At 53.9% G+C, this 21,846-nt stretch overlaps 1 protein-coding gene across 1 annotated transcript in view; it reads left to right on the plus strand.

Moving 5' to 3' along the window:
- LOC129402217 (uncharacterized) overlaps positions 1 to 21,846 on the plus strand; it is a 54,048-nt gene that overhangs the window by 29,277 nt on the left and 2,925 nt on the right. The window contains exons 5-8 of the mRNA XM_055127806.1: positions 5,425 to 5,703; positions 20,327 to 20,537; positions 21,138 to 21,204; positions 21,577 to 21,646. Coding sequence (XP_054983781.1) covers positions 5,425 to 5,703; positions 20,327 to 20,537; positions 21,138 to 21,204; positions 21,577 to 21,646 — 627 coding nt within the window. The remainder of the gene's footprint in view (positions 1 to 5,424; positions 5,704 to 20,326; positions 20,538 to 21,137; positions 21,205 to 21,576; positions 21,647 to 21,846) is intronic.

A 21,846-nucleotide genomic window follows, 5' to 3' on the forward strand; every position in this document is an offset into this window, starting at 1 on the left:
GAACATGTATGGGTGAGACCTGGAACCCGCCCCAACCCGGGTTTAATCCCTGAGACCTTAGGTGGTCCCCTGAGTACCACCAGGAGTGATTCCTGAGCACAGAGCCAGGAGTCATCCCTGAGTACCACCAGAGTGACCCCAAAACAAAATAAATGAGAGAGAAGGCAGGCTGAAAGAAGTTAGGGGTCTGCTCTGAGTCTTTGCAGGGGGAGGAATGTGAGCTAGACTCTGGGGGTCCTTTCACAGGTGCAGAGCAAGAGCCTGCCAGAGCACCGTTTGTAGCTGCCCTGACGCTCTGCCCTGCTTGGGGCCTATCTTGACTCAAAACCCCCACAAGCGACAACATTCCCAGGCTGCCCCTCAGCTCCCGGCTCCACGGACTGGCCGGGAAGAACAGGAGACGGGGGCATTCACGTGTGTGCACAGAGCCAGACATCCCGGGAAAGAAAAGACGGGCAGAAACCAAGATGAACAAGATTCCTCTAGGGGCAGCAGTGAAGCCATGGCACAAGATCTTCCTCTTTCTGACGAAACAGGGCAGAGGGGATGAGAGACAAAGGGCTCCAGCAACTGGAAGAAGAGCAAGACTGCAAGCCCAGAGCAGACGGAGGAAGAAAACGCTTCCTAGCTGAGAGGGAGACAGAGAGCGGCCAACCCTCCCAGCAGGCCGGGCCTGGCTCCAGCACAGCTCACCAGGAGACAGGACACTGGACATAGTAGAAAGGTCAGCGCAAGGGGGACCCCGCGGAGTTTCACCCGGACCCAGGGCGCTGTCTCTGGTGCTGAAGCGGCTTTGTGGCTTTCAGAGGATGTTCCAGGCTCCAGTGCTGAGTCAGTCTTGGAGTGGCCGCTGGTCCTGACCCCCCACCCCACCCGAGCTGACTACTGGCCCTAGAATGGGGACGAAGTGTGCTTATCCTCCCCTTAAATCCCCCTGGGGAGCTCTTGGTGTTCCGAGACCTGCCCAGCCACCGGAGCGCTTGCCTCGAACCTCCCGGGACTGTCCTCTCCCTGTGGGTCTCCCTACCCCCTCGCCCATGTCCTCCCCTCCTGCCCCATCGCCCATGTTCCCCCTCCTCGGCCCACTTCCCAAGCATGTTCTTGGAGTACGAGTCTGGGAGAAGCTTTTAGAAACCAGAGTGAATGTGAACCAGAGCGGGCCTCCATTTGAAACCTCAGATGCCAGGGAATGAAGCATTAGCTGGTCACTGAGAACAAGTATTTGATGGACAACAAGGGGAAGGAGGGGCCAGAGTGATAGCCCAGCGGGAAGGGCGTTTGTCTTGTGCGCAGCCTATCCAGGTTCAATCCCCAGCATCCCATACTGTCCCCTAAGCACTGCCAGGAGTAATTCTTTAGTGCAGATCCAGGAGTAACCCCTGAGCATCACTGGGTGTGACCCAAAAAGCAAAAAAAAATGCGGGGAAGGAGCCTTTGGTATGCATAGAATATCACACCCACAGGCAGCTTCCTATTGTTACTGTAAATGTAAAAAAATTTTTTTGCAATGCCATAGATGAAGCACAAAACACGTGAGAGATGTACTCTGCCAGTGAACCAAATATTCAGCCCCTCTGTGCATGATCATGTGATCATCCACCGCTCCTGTCATCACATAGTGTTGGCGGTGAGGGCACCAGAGGAACAACACCTTGGCCTTGTGTAAATCAAGAATATTTCATCATTAAGGGTGACTAGTCACCAGAGGACTTCCTGGACCCCCAAGGCAGGGAACTAGAAAATAGGAACGTGTCAGGGGGATGAAAAGGGGGAGAAAAACACGCCCGTCTGGGGCTTAGAAGACCTGGATTCTGCCAATTATGGTGCGATCTTAGGAACGCCACTCAGCGTCTTTCTTTCTCTGTAAAGTGAGAATACAAGACTCGCAGAGTTATTTTAGGAAGGAACTGAGAGCCTATGAGAACAGACCTCCCGAACTCTAGAGCATTCTCCAGCGGGGAGTTAACCATTTGCTGCTGTCTGAGCGGCAACGCCTCCACGGAGCACGGGCGCGGAGGAGGCGGCGAAGGCCGGGCCTCGACCCTCCTGGCTGGTTCCAGGGCCTGGCAGAGCTCTGCCTCCCACAGATGCTTCTCAAGGGTGTTCTGCCTCTAAAAAGGGCTCTGGCTTGGGGGATTCGAATGGCCAGTTCTGTCCTCAGTGGCCAGTTCTGCCTCAGCTCAGCCCCTGTCCCCTGGGGTGCAGGGCTGAGAGGTGCAGGGAGGGGAGGCAGCTCTCACAGGAGGAGCTGGCCGAAAACATGAGCTCCAGATGGAATTTCAGCTGGAAGCATTACAGCAGCAGCTGAGCTCAAAGAAATGACTGAGGCTTTCTGGCCCTGCTCTCTGGCTGGAGGGGGAGATGAAGCCGAGCGAGGGGAGACAGGTGGTGTGGGCAGCAGGGGAAGAGCCGGGGAGGTCAGAAGCAGGGTCACATTCCCAATCTTCTGCTTGGGTGGAAATTTTTCACTGATACAACTACCTCTGCCTATTGCTGGAGCTTCAGGAAAAGAGTTATGAGAAAGAAGATAACCGGAGATAACGGGAATTTGGAGAGATCTTCACAACCCCTTTCATTTTATAGGGAAAATTAGGACCATGGCTGGAGAGATGGTCCAAGGGGCTGGAGTGCTGGGGGAGCCCAGAGCTTGATCCCTGCAACTGTCTGATGCCCCTAACACTGCCAGGAGTGACCCCAAAGGGCTGCCCCACGAGTCACTCCCTACACCAACAGGTGTGGTGTGGCCCCAACACCAAATATATATGTATTAGGATATGTGGACTTAGGGGGTCAGAGAAGTGGTTCAGTGGGGTAGGCACTGCTTGGCACATGGCAGACCCAGATTTGATCTCCAGCATCCCAGATGGTCCCGCAGAGCACTGCCAGAAGAGAACCCTGAGTGAAGAGCCAGGAATAACCTCTGAGCATTGCTGGGTGTGGCCCAAGATCCAAAATAAAAAGAATATAGGACTTGACACAAAGACTTTTTTGCCCCTGTTTCATAAGCCCAAAGCACGACATCCTGAAGGAAATGACAATTCCATAATGAAGGGATAGGTGGAATTTTGACTTATAGGATCAATTTAAGTACACTACCACCACCCCCTCCAAGGAAATGCTTTGCTGAGAAAGATTCCTGCAAAGAAATCCCAAATTTCACTGCAATGAACATCAGCACTCAACCACACTGAGACCTGATCCAAAGCCAAATTAACACTGCAAACAACGAGGGCTGGAGAGATTCTACAGCAAGGAAGCTGCTCACCTTGCACGCAACCCATCCACATTGGATCCCCAGCACCCCAAATGGTCCTCCAAGCCTGCCAGGAGTGATCCCTGAGCACTGCTGGGTGTGGCCCAGCCCCCCTCTCTCCCCCACCAATGAGGACTTTTTCAGATCTAAGAAGCTAGCTGTGTAAAACACAAAAATAAAAAGAAAAGCACGGGGCAAAGGAAAGAGCGCCTCACCGCACCGGGCCAGGCACAGGGCCTAGGGCAGCAGCGCTGTCTCTCCCGCCACCTGAGTTCAGTAGTCTCCGGCCACTTCCCCCACCCCGGGGAGGTTGATGGCGATGATGTGGCAGGCGAAGGAAGGAACGGAGCCAAGATGGTTGGTCTCATCGCAGTTTATTCCAAACTTCTTTCTCCATTCTCCTCTGATTCTCCTCCTCCTCTTCCTCCCCCATCCTACTTCATTCTCTCTCTCTCTGCCTCTCTGGAACTCTCTCTCTCTCTCTCTCTCACTCGATCTGTGGATCTGGCCCCCAACCCACTCTTACAGCCTAGTTAAATCTCCACAGCATGAGGGGGTTGGGGCATACACATAGGTGTGGTCAGCAATAGGGTAAGGTTCCTTTCCCTCAGGGGATGCTTCTCCTAGGACTTAATTCTCTTTCAGCAGGAGGATCCACCCAAGGGCGGAGTCCCATGAATGTGTTTCTCTTCTCCTCAGCCAGCAAACATATAAGAATTCATAATATTAATCATTTTGTATGGACACAATAAGAGATGCATTAAAGCTTATAGAATTGCTCTCCTGGGGCCATCTCAATCTCAGACTACAGTGCTCAGGCCAGAACAGTCTTTCCTATCCCTAGCAGGGTCCTAGTCTCATCATTACTTTTGGATCATGACAGCATTTGTCTATGATCAAGCTCTTAACTTATAGTTAAGAATTAGGCACTTTGGCCAGGCCCATCTCGATGCCAGGGTAGCACATAACTCACTGCTTGCCCTGGATCCTTCCTGTCCCTCGTCGGGACCCTGCTTTGGGGTGCTAGGAACTGAGGGCAACTGAGGCTTAAGTGGAGAAAACAGATGCCCGGGAGGGAATAATATTCGAGGCCAATTAAGTCCCAGGTTACAAAAACATAATATTGTCTTCTTGTGTCTGTACAAAAAAGACATAGCTTTAAAGTAAATTATTCAAAAGGCATAAAGAGGAGAGAAAGGCAATGTTATAATATTCAGTGTCCTAGGAAGTTCTGACCTTACCAATTAACAGAGTTTGATTAGAGGAAGAGCAGATAAACTGGTAGAAGTGGTTACAGATAAACAAAGGAATGGGAGTGACTCGGGAGCACTTTGATGGGTGTGACTGATAAACCTAAGCTCCTCGTTGCAAGGAGAGTAGGATAAACCAATGATATCCAACAGCTAGCCAAATGGTTTTCAGACTATTGCAATTGTTTGGAATGTCACCCACTGCCATTAGTAATGAAGTTCATCCATGTCAATGTGACTGAGAGAGTGAAGGACAAGAAGGTGTTAAGTCATGCACAAAATAGGCAAAGGTCTTGGCACTGGGGTAAACCACAGGTGAGGAGGTCTTTGCTGATGGGGACTGTCCCCCAAAAAGATTTGGAGGCATTGTCCTAAATCATCACAGCTACCCTTGCTGGGGTGATGTCATGGGTTGGCCTCACGGGCAGAAGAGAAAACGGAGACCAGAGTTAACAAATACATCCTGAGACCAGCAACGCTGCGTGCATGTGGGAGCAGATGGGTCACCAGTGACACTGAGAGTCCCACAGCTGAGAGTGTGGGTCAAGGAGAAACACCTGGGGGACTTAAAAAGAGGACCCCCCCGCTTAGTGAGTGAGCTCCAGCTCTGCCCTGTTCTGGCCCCACCAGATAACACAGGAAAAGCCAGAACCCCGAGGACTGGCTCACCTGGTGCCCTGAAAGGTTCTGGAAACATCCACCTCTTTGCACTAGTCCAGGCATTTGTCCTGGGATGCCCAAGACCCCACACTAGTGCCTAACCAACAAACACAGACGTGGCCTCAGCTATACATGTGGAGAGGAACCCAGATGGGGAAATGTGATTTCACGGGGAGCCACCGGGGGCTGCTTTAACATAAGTCAAGGGTCTGCATACGCGCCCCCCCCCCCGCAGCATGGCGATGTGTTGTTTCCCTCCAGCACTCGCAGAGCCTGGGTGGACCCCGCAGTGGAGAGAAGCGGGAGCCCTTCCTCTGCAGCCTGCAGCCCTCCCGGCAGCCTGAGCAATGTGCTGCGCTCAGCACTTCTCTGCTCCCGCCGCAGCCAGGGTGGAGGAGGCGAGCACTGCGGCAGTCAGTCGTGCGTGCTCGGGGTGCAAGTCAGCTTGTGCCGTTTCTAGCTCATTTGGCAGCAGAAGCTCCGAGTCACACGGAAGAAGTTCTTGTCCAGAGGCAGCTGGGCTGCGGCTCTCGAAAGCCGGTGAGTAAAACGGCTCTGCACGGGCACATTTGGTGTGGTGCGCTTCTCCTCGGAAGGAAGAGTTGGGGTCTGAGAGGGAGTGTGTATGCGTGCGTGCGTGCGTGCGCGTGTGTGTGTGTGTGTGTGTGTGTGTGTGTGTGTGTGTGTGAAAGAGAGAGGGGAGGGAGGGAGGGAGGGACAGAGGAGGGAGGGAGGGAGGGAGGGAGGGAGGGAGAGAGATCTGTGTACATGTGCGGGCTCTCAGCCTCACTGAGCAGCGGTGACAGGAACCTGTGCGTGGAATGAATACCTAGCATCGAGACCCAGGAGGGAGCTGGGGGAGTCTGGGAGTTCATGGGCTCCAAGTCTCTCGCCTCCCAGACAAGGACCCAAGGTCCAGAGAAGTGAATCCCTTTGACCTAGAGTGCACGCTGGCAAGTGGCCGGGTCTAGAAGCGGCAACCGCGCTCCCAGGCCAATGGGGGTGGCCATTCCATGCCATGTGGGCAGGGAGGGGCTAAAAGCCCATGGTGCTGCCTTCATAGCTCTGAGACACTTCTGGATGTTTCCAGCAAACACAGTAGCCATTTCAGACCGACTGTAGCCTGTAGCACCAGTGGCCGTGTTGTCCATCAATTTGCCCCAACCCAATGGCAGCCTCTTCCCCTGGGGTTATTCTGCAGGTTACACAGCAAACCAAGTGCTCAAAAAAAGCTGCCTGGCATGAGCGAGTGGGCTGCTGATGGGGCATGGAGGACCCTACATCCATATCTGCCTTCTTGGCTGGGAACAAATATTTGCCGAACGCTGTCCGCAGGCCAGGCCTGGTGCAGGCTACTCCCCTGGGCTGGATTTCACTGAATGCTCATCCCACTCACAAGGTATTGTTATTCTCCAGACCTGACAAGTGAAATGGCCAGGAGAGCTCGTGATGTGTGGGCTGGTGGGGGTCTTTAAAAAGTGCCCAGTTCTTCCAAGAATCACGTTATGTTTTGTCTAGAAGCGGGGAGGGGGAGCCCTTCCTGTGACTCTCCTTACCAGAGTGACCAGGGCTGCTGGAACAAAGGGAAACGTCCTCTCCTTCAGGGAAGCAATCCTCTGCAACCTTCCAGACCATGTTGATTCAGAGTAGGGAAAGAATGGGCCTGACCCCGTAGGCATTGCCGAGGCCTCTCAGCTTCTTGGATGGTTCTCCTGTGACTGGACTTTCAAGTTCAGGATGCCCACTCTGCCTCCATCCCAGCCTCTTCAGCCCAGCTCGGCCCAAGGGCTGCGCCCTGGAGGGAGTTGGCTTTCCTTTTCTGAGGCTGCCTTGTCATTGATAAGCTAAACAGGCATGGTGGTTTCCTCAGTGCTGAAATGCTGGTGCATCCATCCATTCCTTTCTCCAAGCTGCTTAGAGCGACAAGCCAGAGGTAGCGTTGGTGGCAGGATTTTAGACATGACCTCCTCCCACCCCAGGGCTTGGCCAGCCTGCGGAGGTTATTTCCAAGAGGTGGTATTCTAGGCAAGCCCCCATTCGGTCCCTGTCCACCCACCCTGCTTCCCTTGACCAAGCTACGTCTGACCTGGAGTCTTCCTTGGGACTCAAATTGATTGGGCTCTTCCTTTTCAATTGCTCTTTTCTTTAATCACATGCACTGAGTACTGGGACCAGAGAGATAGGACAGTGGGCAGGGTGCTTGCATTATACATAGACGACCTGGGTTTGATCCCCAGCGCCCCTTGCGCTCTCCTGAGCCCTGCCAGGAGTGGTTCCTGAGTGCAGAGCCAGGAGTAACCCCTGAGCATCGCCAGGTGTGGCCCAGAAACCAACCAACAAAAGACCAAACATTGATGCGTCTTCCACTGGACACACAGCCGGGCCCTGGACTGAGTGCTTCTGCCCCGTGTCACTTAGTCCAGACAAGCCTCATACGCAGAAGAGAATATTAACCTTGATTTACAGGTGAAGAGACTGATAAAGGGACAAAATGACACAGTCAAGGGCCAGAGAGATAGTGTGGGGTTAAGGCACTTGCCCAGCATGGCGTGACCCTGGATCTATCCCCAGCACCTTATAAAATTCCATAAGCACCTCCAGACAGGGGCCCTGAAACAAACAATGAAAGTTAAGAAGAATGTCCATTTGGGGTGGTGGAAAGGTTCTGGAAATGCAGCAGCAGTGATTACAAGACATTTCTAATGTTCTTTAGGCCACCAAATGGTGTTGTTTAAAAATGGTTAAAATAAGGCCAGCCAGGGGCTGGAGCAATAGCACAGCGGGTAGGGCGTTTGCCTTGCACGCGGCTGACCCGGGTTCTAATCCCAGCATCCCATATGGTCCCCTGAGCACCGCCAGGGGTAATTCCTGAGTGAAGAGCCAGGAGTAACTCCTGTGCATCGCCGGGTGTGACCCAAAAAACCAAAAAAAAAAAAAAAATAAGGCCAGCCAGAGCAACAAGACAATGGGGAAGGCACTTGCCTTGCACGTGGCCAACCCAGGCCTGATCCCTGGTATCCCATATGGTCCCCTTAGCACCACCAGGAGTAATTCCTGAGTGCAGAGCTAGAAACAACTCTTAAGCATTTCTGGGTGCACCCTACTCCCCTAAAAAGGGCCCGAGCGACAGGACAGCAGGTAGGGTGCTTGTCTTGCACAACACAGACTTGAACCCCAGCACCCTATATGGAACCCCCAGAACCACCAGGAATAATTCCTGCGTGCAAAGGCAGGAGTGACCCTGAGCATTGCAAGGTATGGTCCCCTCAAAAAAAAAATGGTTAAAACAATCTGGGTGTTTTGTTCGTATTTTGTAGCCACCCCCAGGGGGGTTTAGGGATCATTCCTGGCTCTGTGCTTAGAGATGGGGCTTAGGAGATCATATGCAGTGCCAGGGATGGAGCTGGGGTCAGCTGCATGCCAGGCAACACTCTCCCTGCTGAACTATTTCTCTGGCCCCCAAATGATATGTTTTTGGACTGTGAACTTCCCCATAATACTTACCTTCCAGAGCAGGCGACTCCCGAACCTTCTGACCCAATGATGGCCTCCAAGATTAGCAAAGAATAAGCCCCCTCCCCCTCGAGGGACTGGAAAAACACATCGCTTATTTATTCATTATGTACCTACTTCTTTATTTACATTCACTTCCTCAGAAGCCGCAAAGCCATGGCTTCACGTGGAGAAAGTGCCTTTGAGGGTTGAGGTCCCACAGGAGCCTTTTCTGAACCTCGATGAGATCCCCGAGTCTGCCCGCATCAGAAGTGACCCCAGGCTTCCTTCCCCGCCTCTCTTCCAGCCGGAAGGACAGAGGCCTGCCTTCCCATTCCAGGGAGAGGGGACACAGTCACAGCTCAGCCCATATATGGGAACAGCGATGAGAAAGATGGAGTGGGTGGGTGTTGGGGCGATAGCATAGCAGGTAGAGCGTTTACCTTGCACAAGGCCGACCCAGGTTCAATTCCCAGCATCCCATATTTTACCCCCCAAGCACCTCCGGGAGTAATTCCTGAGTGAAAAACCAGGAGTAACCCCTGAGCATAGCCGGGTGTGACCCCCCCAAAAAAATGAGAGAGAGAAAGATGGAGGGGGCAGTGTCACCAAAGGGGCCTATGAGATGGGACAGTGTTCAGCAGTTTCTGAGAGAAGGACCTCCGGGAGGAGCTCCATTATGCTGAGTCCGGGCACTCCCCCGGTTGCTAAAATGGATCCAGACCTTTCCTCAAAGGCCTTTAAGTCTAACAACACTCCTCGCCTATCTCTCTGGTCTCACCTTCATTGTTTTTTTATTCTTTTTAGAAGCTTACTCTGTTTTTCTTAGGGAGGTGTTTTTTTTTTTTTTTTTTTTTTTTGCAGGGGGGTGTTTTTGGTAGTTTGGTTTAGTTTTGGAGCCATACCCAGTGTTGCACAGGGGTTACTCCTGATCGTGCTCAGGGGGCCCAATGGGTTGCCGGGAATGCAAAGTCAGGTGACCACATGCAAGGCAAGTGCTCCCCCTTCTGTGCTATCTCTCCATCCCCTCTTAAGTTTACACACACACACACACACACACACACACACACACACACACACACACTCCTTCTGTTGGGACCCTTCAATCATTCCTCTTTGCTGACAGAAGTATCTCAACTCACAAGTTCCTTTGAGTATGGCTTCAGTGCTAGGATCCAAGTGTTGATCTGTAGTATTCTAGTTAACAAATTAATCATTCACAATATGATTTTTTCTTGGACCAATGAATTATTTAGAAATGTCTATCCATACCCCCTGCTGAATGTACAGATTTTGGAGGGAAGGCAGAATTCTGTTGTGTTCAAATAATCTGTCTGGCATTGCATCCTGTTCGTGTTTGGCCACTCCTGGCAGTGCTCACAGGACCATGCGGCATCAGGGTTGAACTGTGGTTCCCACATGCAAAGCATGTGCTCTGGTCCATGGAATTCTCCCTCGTGTTCGCTGAAACATCAGGAATGTCTTAGTACATGGTTGCATTTATAAAAGTCTCGTGGCTGCTCAGAAAGGAGTTTATCAGACTATTGACAAAGGGTTTCTGAAGTTCTCCGTAGAACAAGCTTAGTAGAATATCCTTTCCAACAATTTTTGTCAAGAACCAAGAGGAGGGACTGGAGTGATAGCACAGCCGGGAGGGCATTTGCTTTGCATGTGGCTGACCCGGGTTCGATTCCCAGCATCTCATATGGTCTCCTGAGCACCGCCAGGGGTAATTCCTTGAGTGCAGAGCCAGGAGTCACCCCTGTGCATCACCAGGTGTGACCAAAAAAAAAAAACAAAAAGAACCAAGAGAGGCACATTAAAATCTGCTTTCACTTTGCCATGTAAGTGCTCCCTGTTTTGCTTTTACACTTAGAAGCTGCCTTTCTAGGGGTGACACATTTGGGAACGTTCTTCCCTCAGGTGTTCTATTGACCGTCTGTGGGGCATCTTCGGCACCAGGGAGGGGTGTGTGTGTGTGTGTATGTGTGTGTGTGTGTGTGTGTGTGTGTGTGTGTGCGCGCGCGCGCGCGCACGCGCGTTCTCGCTCATGTCTATTTTATTTGCCATTAATGAATGATACCAGTTTTCTCCTGGTGAGTATTTACCTTTTCCAGACTTTTCTTTATGCCTTTTTGTTCCGTGGGTTTGATGGATCTTTTGTAAGCAGCATAAAGCTGGATTTTATTTCTGGTCCAGCTAGCTAGTTATATTTATTCCCTTCAAGCTCTGCTATGCAATTAAAAGAATAAGCATTTCAGGTATTGATTTCCAGGAGGTTTGCAGGTTTCTTCTTGCCAGAAATAAAAGGTCTAGGACCCTGTTATTTAAGAATATTTCTAAGGATGCTTTTTACAGTGCCTCCCTGAGGGTGTTCAGAATTGGTCTGCTCTCTCTCTCTCTCTCTCTCTCTCTCTCTCTCTCTCTCACTCTCACTCTCTGTGTGTCCCTCCCTCCCTCCCTCCTCTTCTGTTCTCTCTACCTCTCTTTCCCCCTCTCTGTCTCTCTCCCCTGTCTCTTTCCCTCTCTCCCCTCTTGTCTCCCTCTCTCTCCACCCTCTCTCCCTTTTCTCTCCCTTTCTCTCCCCTTCTCTCTCTCCTTCTCTCCCTCTCTGTCTCTCTTCCCTTCTTGCTCACCTGCTCTTTCCCCCTCTCTCTAACTCTCTCCTTCTCTCTCCCTCTCCCACCCTCTATGTCTCTCTCCCCCCTCTCTCCCTCTCCCCCTCTCTCCCCTCTCTCTCTTCCTCCCTCCCTCTCTTGGTCAGTGCAGTATCATCACATTAAAAAATTTCTAAGTCCTAAGTTCCATCTTGTTTCTCCCAGACATCCTCAAAGAACTTCCATCCACAGCTAATGTCTTCAGTATCTCCTCAAGTCCCTGGTAACAGATCACTTTCCAGAAGGAAAACAATGACAAAGAAGATAGTATAGGTTGTCACTTCCTTGATAGCAGACATTAACTTCAAAGCCCAGGACTCCCCAGAGTCATTCCAGCCCTCAGAAAGTGTGGTTCCCGCAATCAGCGTGCAGCCAGCGGCTCTTCTCTGGCCGGGGAGAACAAAGCCCATTTCACTGACGTTCTTTGCCAACATGGCTGCCACTTATTGGTCCTGATGTGAAAAAAAAAGTCTTTAATTCATATCTGTTGAGCCCCCAACAAAGACAAAGCAATGCTGAGTGTGCTTATTCACTGGGTCATTTTTATCCTGACAAGTCTCTGAGGGGGATTTTCCCCTCACCAAGGAAATCTCCAAACGTGAGGATGCTGTCAGAGCCTGCGCAGCCCGGGAGAGTGAGCCCCGGCACTGTGGGCCCGTGGAATGGTCTTCTGGCCACTCCCCGATGGCGAGGTCTCCTGCCTCGCTCCCCACTTCTCTCCCACTTCAGCCACACCAGCCGCAAGAAACGGGGCCCAGCAGGGGGGGGGGGGGGCCATTGGCGTGGTGCTCCGCATCCCCACCCCAGGAGGAGCTCCCTGTAAGTCCTCTCCTTCCTGAGGGGCGGTGGCTGGTCCACCTCCACCGTAGGAGAAGGCGGCCGGGCTGCCTTCCTGCTCAGATGAGGTGAGGGACGCAGTTGCGGTCTGCACGGCACAAGGCCCGCACCTCACCTGTAGCTGTGCCCACTTTGGGGAGGGGGTCACACCAGGCAGGGGGGCCACATGGGATGTCAGGATTCAAACCCGGGTAGGCTGCATGCAAGGCAAGTGCCTGTGCTATTGTTCTGGGCCACACCCACTCTTTAACTGGGGTGGGTCGGAGGTGGGACAACCCAGCCCCCTCTTGGAAAGACGACAGAGAAGAACAAACCTGGCTCGTACTGGGGTGCCCAGCGATGCTGCGGCAGTGTCACCCATCCTGGCCCTGGGCAACCTACACCAAGCCCCCACCGGGTAGGGCCTGGTGCCACTGGCATTGGCTCTGGGTGCTGTGGACGCCCACCCTCCCCGTTTCCCAGACTACGTTTAGTCAGGCCTGGAGACCTAGGGCAGTGGGTTAAGGCTGCAAAGAGTGATCCCTGAGCACCGCTGGGGTATCCCCAAAACAATAAGGAAAGGAGAAGGGAAAACCAGCACACTCTCAACGTCTTCCGCCAGCCTGGAGTTCCCGAGTGCTTTCAGCTGATGTTAAATCCTCTTCTAATTTCCCTAGGACGAGACAGAATGAGGGTACCGTGGGGAAGGCTCTGGCCTTGCCTGTGGCCAGCTGGGGTTCAATCCCCAGTACCACACATGGTCCACCAAGGCCTGCCAGGAGTCATCCCCGAGCACAGAGCAAGGAGTAAATTCTGAGCACCGCCGTGTGGTCCCAAACAAATTTTTAAAAAATTTTTTTCAAAAAAAAAAAAAACAATTTCCCTTAAAGAGGCCTGGGCCATGAAAATCAATAGAGAGAAAAATAAGCCAGACCCAAGGATGTGGAAAATCCGTCCTTCTCTCTTTAGTGCATGCCCTCCTCCCTTTTCGTTCAGGCACAGGGGTCTGCTGCGGAGGGGCTGGAGGGGAACCTGATCATTTACCACAGACCACACAGGGGGTGAGGGCGGTGGCAGTTGTGACTGAAACAGGATGAAAGTGTGTTCCCTTGGTTATAGTTCTGCCCCCACCTCCCCTTCCCCCCCCACCGCCAAAGAATTCGCTCAGGCCCTCCATCCTGAAATGAGTCACAAAATTCTCTAATTCCAGGTTCCCTTTTCCTCTTCCTCATTTCACCCCAGGTGGCAAAAAAAAAAAAAAAAAAAATCACAACAACCTGCCGAGATTATCAAGATGCGGGTTCCATACAGGAGATTATCACTAGGGATCATCCAAGCCAGCGGCTCTCCTGGGCAAGTGGGAATATCAGAGCGACACCAGCCCACATTTGTACTTGCCCACATTTGTATTATTTAGGGTACTGTAGACCTGGTGTGTGTTGATCGCCCTCAGTAGTGTACTTGAAAGATAACTAGCAGGAAAGTGTGGCTGACATCTCCTCTCGCGCCATCAGCTTCTCGTGATGTACAGCACAGGCCAGCAGGGAAAATGCCCCTCCGTGGGTGTCTCGTGTGCCCAGTCAGCCTCACGCTCTTGCCTCAACTGGGTATGCAGGAGGCAGGAGAAAAGCTGCCATCGTGTTTCTGCTTCATTGTATTTGCTTTTCCTTACATAAGGTTGTTTGGGTGTTTTCTGGCCAGCCTGCAGTACTGGCCCGGTGCTCGCTGGGTGGCATCTTCAGTCCAGGGCTGGGGGAGACGAGGAAGGAAGAGATGAGGAAGGGCTGTGTGGCGCTGGGTCTTCCCTGGCTCTTTGTGCCGCAGGGTTTCCGTGCCTGCCTGTCTTGCCGCAGTCTGAAATTCAAATGGAAAGGAGGGATATATGTGAAGAATCCGGGTGACACTACTCAGCAAACCGGGGACACCCAGGTTATTTTGTGAACAATAGCGGCCTCTCTGCCATGCCTCACTCAGCTCCTGGGAAAGATGTGTTCTCCATCCCATCGATTCATCCCTCACAAACAAGGTCTCCTTGAAGCTCACACCCTGCTTTTACTTGATATTTTTCATTTTTTATACTCCCAGGCCCAGTTTTTCCTTTTTGTCCAATTGGATGCTATTTTTCATTTTTGTCTTGTCACCACCAAAGGTCCAAATTTATTTAAATCCTTTTCAGACACAGTCCAACAAGATTGGAATCACATTTGCGTGTTGTTGTTCTTCTTCTCTCTCCACCACCCCACACCCCCCAGCTTGTCAGCACCTTCTTTATGTAATTGACAAGATTTCCTTTCTAGTGATTTCTACTAATTGTGCTTCAAATCTGTGTATTTTACGAACAAACCCATTGGCACCTCATTAGAAGTCAAGACCATTTTTTTTTCGAGTGCCATGAACTGATTTCATAATTTATAGTACATGGTAGCTCCCTGAGAAGGAAACTCGGAGAGGCCTCATCTGGGCCACAGGCAAACATGAACCGGCAGAGAAACACACACAACAGTCTCTCAGCATCCCCGCCTTGAGATTCAGGAAACGCTCTGCTCGCCTGTTCCTGCAACAAAGCTTTGCGCTGTGTAAAGGTATGTGGAATGATCCTTCCCTGCATCAGGCCAGAAAGGAAAAAGCAGTGTGACTGCAACCCCAGCAGCCCCCACCCCCAGCTCTCTGAGGCTAGCACAAAATGACACATGCTAAAAAAAAAAAAAAAAAAAAAATGGCCTGCAGCCCCGGCTGGGGCCAGATCTCCCCCCTGGGGCAGAACATTCATTAGGATCCAGCCTCCTGCCCTGGGTAGCAATAGAATAAAAATATTTACCGGTGGTAAGAGCAGCTGATGAGGGACACATAACGAGGCTTCTTTCTGAAGCAGGGGCGGGCGGCACCAGGCATACCCAGCATAAGCATTGCAAATGAATCATTACACTCCATCCTCAATCTAGGTCAGGATGGAGCATGAGCGGGGGAGGGGGCTTGGAACCCCACTGCAGGCGGTGGAGTCAGCTCCTAGGAAGGCACAAGAGAAAGGGAGCCAGGGGCAGGGGGGGACGGTGAGGGAGAGAAAATGCTTGGGCCTGCTTTCTCCTGCCCCAGAGTGATGGAGAGAGAAGAAAGCTGTGCTGAAGCCTGAGTCGGGGGAGGGGGGCCGGGGCCAGGAGGAGGGCCAGGAGACACTGCACTCCAGGGTTGTTCCCCAGCCCCACATATGGTCCCCTCAGGCCCACCAGGTGTGATCCCTGAGCACAGAGCCAGGAGTAAGCCCTGAACACTGCTGGGTGTGGCCCAAAGACCAAATATAAAAAATAAGATGGCTGTATTTTGAGATCAATGCCTTTTAAACACACGCGCATGCACGCGCACACACACACACACACACACACACACACACACACACACACACACACATTCCTTTCCTCTAAGCTCTTGTTCAACTTCTTATTCCTGTACCCAAGTTCAGGTGCTGGTCACTGGACTAGGTTCAAGAGGAGAACTGAGGTGAGAGGGGCAGGTGGGCTCAGGGCTTAGACCTCTAAGAAGATGGTGACTAGGATGTCAGCCAGAGACATTTTGGGGCTGGGGGCCACACCTAGTGATGCTCAGAGCTTACTCCTGGTCTACACTCAGGGATCACTGCTGGCAAGCTCAGGGGACCGTAACGGGTTCCAGGGATCAAACCTGGGTCGGCTGCCTGCAAGGCAAATTCCCTGCCCACTGTACTATCGCTCTGCTCCCAGAGAGATTTTTAAGAGAAAGACAGGTCCTGCAGCCTCAGGAACAAGCATGATTTGCTGGAAACAACAGAAATCATCTCTGTGCAGAAGAGACTTCAGAAAGCATCTTCTCCAGAGACAGATTCCTAGCACAACTCCACTCCCTCTCATTTCCTTTCTGCTTATTTTCAATCCCCCATTTTTGGGTATACTTCATTAAATAATTTATTGCATAATGCAAAAGCAAAACAAACAGACTTGGCCACCAGCTCCTGGTACAATGTGTTTTCAGACACGTGGCATCCATTGCCTGGGCCCAAGGCTCTGAACTCTGTGGTGCAGCCTGGCTCTCTGAGGTTCGGAAGCTGGTTTCCTATCTCTAAATAGGTTCAGAAAGATGCTACACCTGAAGAAATGTAAACACAAGCAAACTGAGAACCTGAATTTCAGAATTAAATACGAGCTCTGCTGTGAATGTATATGCTAGGCTTGGTGGGTAAGTCTTTGATTTACCAAAATCCTAAGAAAATGTATAGCTCATAAATGACAGGAGAACTATATACAGGCAAGAAACAAAGAGAACTGTTTCCTTCTTAACGGAACCACAGAATTCACTGCAAACTATCCACGTGATCTCTAGAAGCAATTTTTCCTCCTCCCTAGGTCTGGCTTTCTTCTTTTAAACCGAATGATCAAGGGGCCAGGGGTGGGCTTTGTAAGTGATACCATTCAAATGATATCTACAAAATGGTTTTGTTTTCTTGAAAGCCCCAGCAATTGCGGAACTCTGTGGAGCTCATTCCAAGGATGTGAGCCCACCACAAAATGCTGGGCTGTGCTAAATCTTTGCAAGCTTTCAAAGGAGGCTGTTTCACTATTGAGATGATTCTCCAAAAACAATGTGCAGACCCAGTTCAGAAGAAGAGATTACAAATCAAACCCTCCCCCTCCCCTCCTACATCACCCTCCAGATTGACTTGTAATATTTTGTTGCCCCCTCCCTTATTTCAAAAATATGGTTAGGGTGTAAGCCCGCATTCCCTGGCTTCGACCGTCACCCAACAGCTCTGCCTTCCGTTTCTCTGAACCCTGACGAGTTGGAGGTGCCAGAAGATTCTATTTCAGGGCACCTTTAAAAACAAGGTGCCCGTTTTAAAGTACTGCAGAGTGCTGGTTTGCATTCTGCCGTGGAATGAGTCACCCCGCTGGAAACCAACACCCGCAAAGAATGCGGGAGAGGTTCGGCGGCCGTATTAAAAATTAAATTCGGCTGCATTTCCTAATGGGTCATTGGCCACTGAAGGCTGCTGCTCTGAAGGCTGGGCTTTATGGTGAGCGTGGGTCCTTGCGGAGGTCAGCACCGGGTCTGCCCCTCGGCACCGGGCGCCAACACATGTCATGGCTGGCAAATAACGTATTTCTCCTCCGGCTCCCGTCCCTCCAGCTTGCCTGACGTCATGCTTCTGGGGAGTTGCAGGGACTTGATTTCTGGGGCTCCCTCCTCAGGAGGGGGTAAGCGGCGGGGGATCGGCCGCTCACAATGGCTTCAGACCAGCGCCTCAGCAGACTTTTGCTGTGGCCTTTATTTTCACCTCGGAGAGGAGCGACTTTAACTCAGTCTTCACCTCAGGCTAAGCTGATGCTTAGGTCATGTCTGGACTCTCTGGGGAACCGCCTGGTTCCGCCGGGAGGGGCCCCAGTGCCTTTTCAGTGGAACAGCGCAGCTGTCCGGCCATATGGGCCCCAAACAGCCCAGTGAATCCGATTTGGGGAGGTTTTACCATGTAATTTCTTAGCGTGTTCGTATTTGGGGTGAGTTTGATCAGGAGTCGAGACAGCCCTTAAGCCCCAGGGTTTTAGGCTTTAAAAGCCGTCGCAAATGTCCCGGCCTCTGATCTGACTGGTTAAAAACAAATATGAAGTCTGCAATGGAGGGGTGGGAATGGGGGTGGGGAAGCGATGGGACACTCGGACCCCTGATTGGGGCAGACCCTAGGGTCAGCTCTAAGCATTCATTCAGCATCAGCCACTTCTCCCTCCCTGCCCTCTGCCTCCCCATTTCTCTTTTTTTCCCCCTCTCCGTTTTTTACCGGAGCTCATCATTTGAGGCGTTCCCATTCTGGCCTGCAGAGCCTGTTACAAAACCATCCTGCTCCCCTCCCCCTATGCCGCAGGATGAGAGCAACAGTCTGCATTGCAGCAGCGGCAAGGGCTGCATCTAAGTGGCCGCCAGCTAAACAAAACTCCACCTTTAAGAAGCCCAGGCCAGGCCCTGTAACGCAGTGCTGGCTCTGGGTGGCAGTCCCTTCGACCCACGCAGATGGGGTCCAGGGAAGGTAATAATGACCAGGAAGAAAGGTGCCCCTCGTGTTAATGCCCCTGTCAAAATGGTGGCAACCAGGAGCCCAGTCTCTGGCCACTCTCATTGTTCATTGTTCCAGCCCCAAAGTATTTCAGTTTGAGGGGAGTGTTATCAGAGGGGTCAGTTTTCCCTGGAAAGAGACGCCACACCGGAAGCCAGGAATGAAAACTTCATTGCAGGGATGATCTCGATCTCTCTCTCTCTCTCTCTCTCTCTCTCCCCGCCACCCCCCCAAAAAAAACCTCTGCTGTATTTTTATCTCTCTCCTGCTGCATTGTTGGAGGCGAAAACCAGCTCTAAGGGGTGATGAGATCGCTGTTCTCGTGCCTGGCAGACATCCTAGAACGGACAGAGCCCGGAATGGCCTTGCAAGGTCCACCCGGCAGTGTGCAGGCCACGGTCTCTAGGGTCCACGCCTGCTTTGTGGGCGCGGGTTGACGAGGTCCCTTTCGCTGTCGAGGGCTTGTCCTTCCTTCCCATCTCTCCTTGCCCTGCTCCCAGCGCTGCCCAAGAAACATTGAGAATTTTTTCCACGCCCTCCCTTCCCCCGCCTCGCAGTCGCAGGAGCAGATGGGGTGTCCGTGGCCCAGGCCAGGGTCACGCCCGCTGCCGCTGTCCCATCACCCGCGCTGACTTCGGGGCTCGAGCCAACCCGGCTTTGGGGGCGCTTGGGGGAGGCATGGGGGTTCGGTTCTGCGGGCCGAAGTCGTCCCGCGAGCCCGGGACCCGCACAACAAAAGGCGCCTCCCGGGAGCGAGTAGGGGGTCGACGGCGAGATGCTGTTGGGCATGGGGGGCGCACGTCGGCGCCTCTCGAATCTCGGGCGTCCATCTGGCCGGGCCGGCTGGGGGGGCGGGCTGGTCAGGGAGGGGCGCGGGGCGCGCGTCCGGACGCAGAGCGCGGGCACGCGCGCCCCTCTCCTTCACGTTCACCTTGACAGCGGGGGTCGGGGAGGATGGGGCTCCCCAACACCTAGCGGCCCGGGCTGGGGGGCGGGGAAAGCTGCAGAGGCGCTTGACCCACGCGCACCCCGCCGGGATGTCAAAGGTAGCGCCCCGCATCCTCCACCGCCGGCCTCACCCGCCGGGTACCAGGGGCCGCGGGGCGCGTGCCCTCCCCCTCCCCACGGCTCCGAGTGCGCAGTCCGAGCTGGGGGCAGGAAGGGGACCGCGGGGCTGGTGGCTGGGGGTGGCCGGGATGCCCCTTCCCTTGGAATGGAAGCGGGGGTTGGGGGAGACGGCGGAAGCGCGCGTGAGTGTGTGTTGGGGGGGGTGCGAACCGCCACCCCCGGGCTCGGTTTTGCCGCTCGGCCGAGCGCTCCCCCTTCTCACTTGTGCCCAAATCCGCATTTTCCTTGGCACAGCTGTCCCGGAGCAAGCCGGAGAGGGAGGTGCCGGGGGCAGTGAGAATGACGTGTGCTGCAGCAGAGCGGCTGCGGGGCTGCGGCCCGGCGGTACCGTCAGCAGATGCGCCTTCTTCTAACTGAATAATCCGTTAAAGGAATAATAATAATTTTTTTTAAAGAGAGAGATCGACCTCAGTCGAAGAGGACAGACAGCGAACGAGATTAGGGCTTGGTAAGGATAAATGAAAAGGTTCCAAATTCTCTCTTGGTCCCTCTCCCCCTCCCCCGCTCTCCCTCCTCCTCCTCCTCCTCCTTCCCGTCCCTCCTCCTCCTCCCTCCTCTCCCCCCTCCCCATCCCCTGCAATCCGCACTCGACGCGAGTTCACGCCAAGGGCTGAATTTCCAGGCTGCACCGCACCGGGCGCTGCGTTATTATTATTCATCGGAGGCTGCGGCGCCACCACCTTTGCCTACCGCGCGGCTCTCCGGGCCCCCCGCGCGCCCCTGCCCGCACCCGGCCGCGGCGCACCCGAGGCAGACGCTGCGTCTCTCCGGCCACGCTCACGGTCCTCCCCAGCACGACGCTTCTGATCGTGGGGCTTCACCCCCTCCTGCCAGGTGCAGCGACCACCAGCGCGCCGTGGCCGCCGCCCGCCCCTGCCCCCGCTCAGCAAACAAGCCGGCCCGAGCGGGGCGGCCGCTCCCTGGACGCGGGCAGCGGCGCGCACCCCTCCCTCCGCCATCTGCATATATATTATCCTCATCCCTTTTATCCCGGTAGATCCGCTGCCTTTCCCGGGCGCACCGGAACGCTGCGGACTGCAGTCTCAGTCTCGAAAGCCGAAGAACAAAAAGAGGAAGACCTGCCGGACCGCACCCCCCCTCCTGGACAAAAGCACCTGGGGCTGGGCGAGAAGGGGCGCGCGCCAGTGACCTCGGTGCCCAGGGGCGCCCGCCCTGCGCGTGGACTTGCAGGCTCTTCGGATGCAATTGTACGTCAGCTTTCGGCATGCTGGCACTGCTGAGGCGGGCTCAGGGACAGGGCTTGGGGTGTTTTTGTTGGGTTCTGTTGTTTTTCCTGGAGAACAGGAGCTGGATCGGGCGGTGAGGGGGGTTCGGGTCCTGCCCTCCCCCGCTTCACCTTGCGGGGATCCGGGTGCTGGACAGCGGCCGGGGAGAGCTTAGAAAATAGAAGCCCTGAGAGATGGTCCCGAGGGAGACCGCGGGGCGAAGTGGGGGGGGGGGGGGGGGTCGGGGGCGGAGAGGTGCCAAAGAACGGTTAATTGTTTTTAAATTATTTTTTTATCTCCTTTTTTACCCTCCCTTCCCTCGCATGGGTTCACAGGATAAGGGGCTGTTTTGGGGTATTTTTTGGGGGGGTGAGAATCTGGGGCGTGTGTGGCCAGGAGCTCTGAAAAAATTGATGGAAAAATTGATGATGCGGATGTGCCCAGATAAGGAGCAGCAGGGCCTGCGTGAAAGGGCGGAGAGCTGGGGGGGGCGAGGGAGGGAGATTAAAATAATGTCTGATTATCATCCCTTGGGCTTTGGGGGAATCTTATCCTCTGTCCGTCTCCCCGTTTCTGACCCAGGGACCCAGCCGCATCCGACAGCAGTGACCTTTTATATTTGGGCTCGCGCCCCCCTCTCCTTTACCTGGTAAAGCCCTTTGACAGTTTGGGGCGGGGTGGGGTGGGGTGCGCAGCGCGGCACGGGGCGTTTCGAAGCCGTGTCTATATATTCTCGCTCTCGCTCGCTCTCCCCTCCCTCCGTCCCCTCCTCCCGCCGCCCCCCTCCGCTCTCCCTCCCTCCCCCCTCCCTGCTGCATTTTGCATGAGCTATGTAGGTCATTAGCATTTTAGCGTATGCAAGACTTGACAAAGCTGATGAAGGGACAGATGGACCTCGCTCTTATGGTGGTTTTTTTTTCCCTCCTCCTTCTCCTTCTCCTTTTTTTTTTCCTCCTCCTTTTCCTTCCCCACCCGCCCCCCCACCCCCACCCCTGTACCACTCGGGACCTGAGCACTGCAGCAGACGAGTTCCGGCCAGGCTGCCGCCCGCGTTCCCGGCCCCGGGCCGCGCCAGGAACCCCGCCTGCGAGGTAAAGGCGGCTGCGGCGCGCCCTGCCCGGGTCGCCCCTGCTGCCCCCCGCCCCGCGAGCCCCCCTGAATTTCCCGGGCCGAGCCGAGGGCGCGCTGGGTGGGTCGCGCCGGCGGCGCTGGGGCGAGGTGGGGCTGGAGACGGTCTTTCATTGTCTGGAGCGCGGCGCGGAGAAGGGGCGAGGGGAGTCGGGGTAATTAG

Source organism: Sorex araneus, chromosome 1 (genome assembly GCF_027595985.1).
Source record: "Sorex araneus isolate mSorAra2 chromosome 1, mSorAra2.pri, whole genome shotgun sequence".
Classification (NCBI taxonomy): Eukaryota; Metazoa; Chordata; class Mammalia; order Eulipotyphla; family Soricidae; genus Sorex; species Sorex araneus.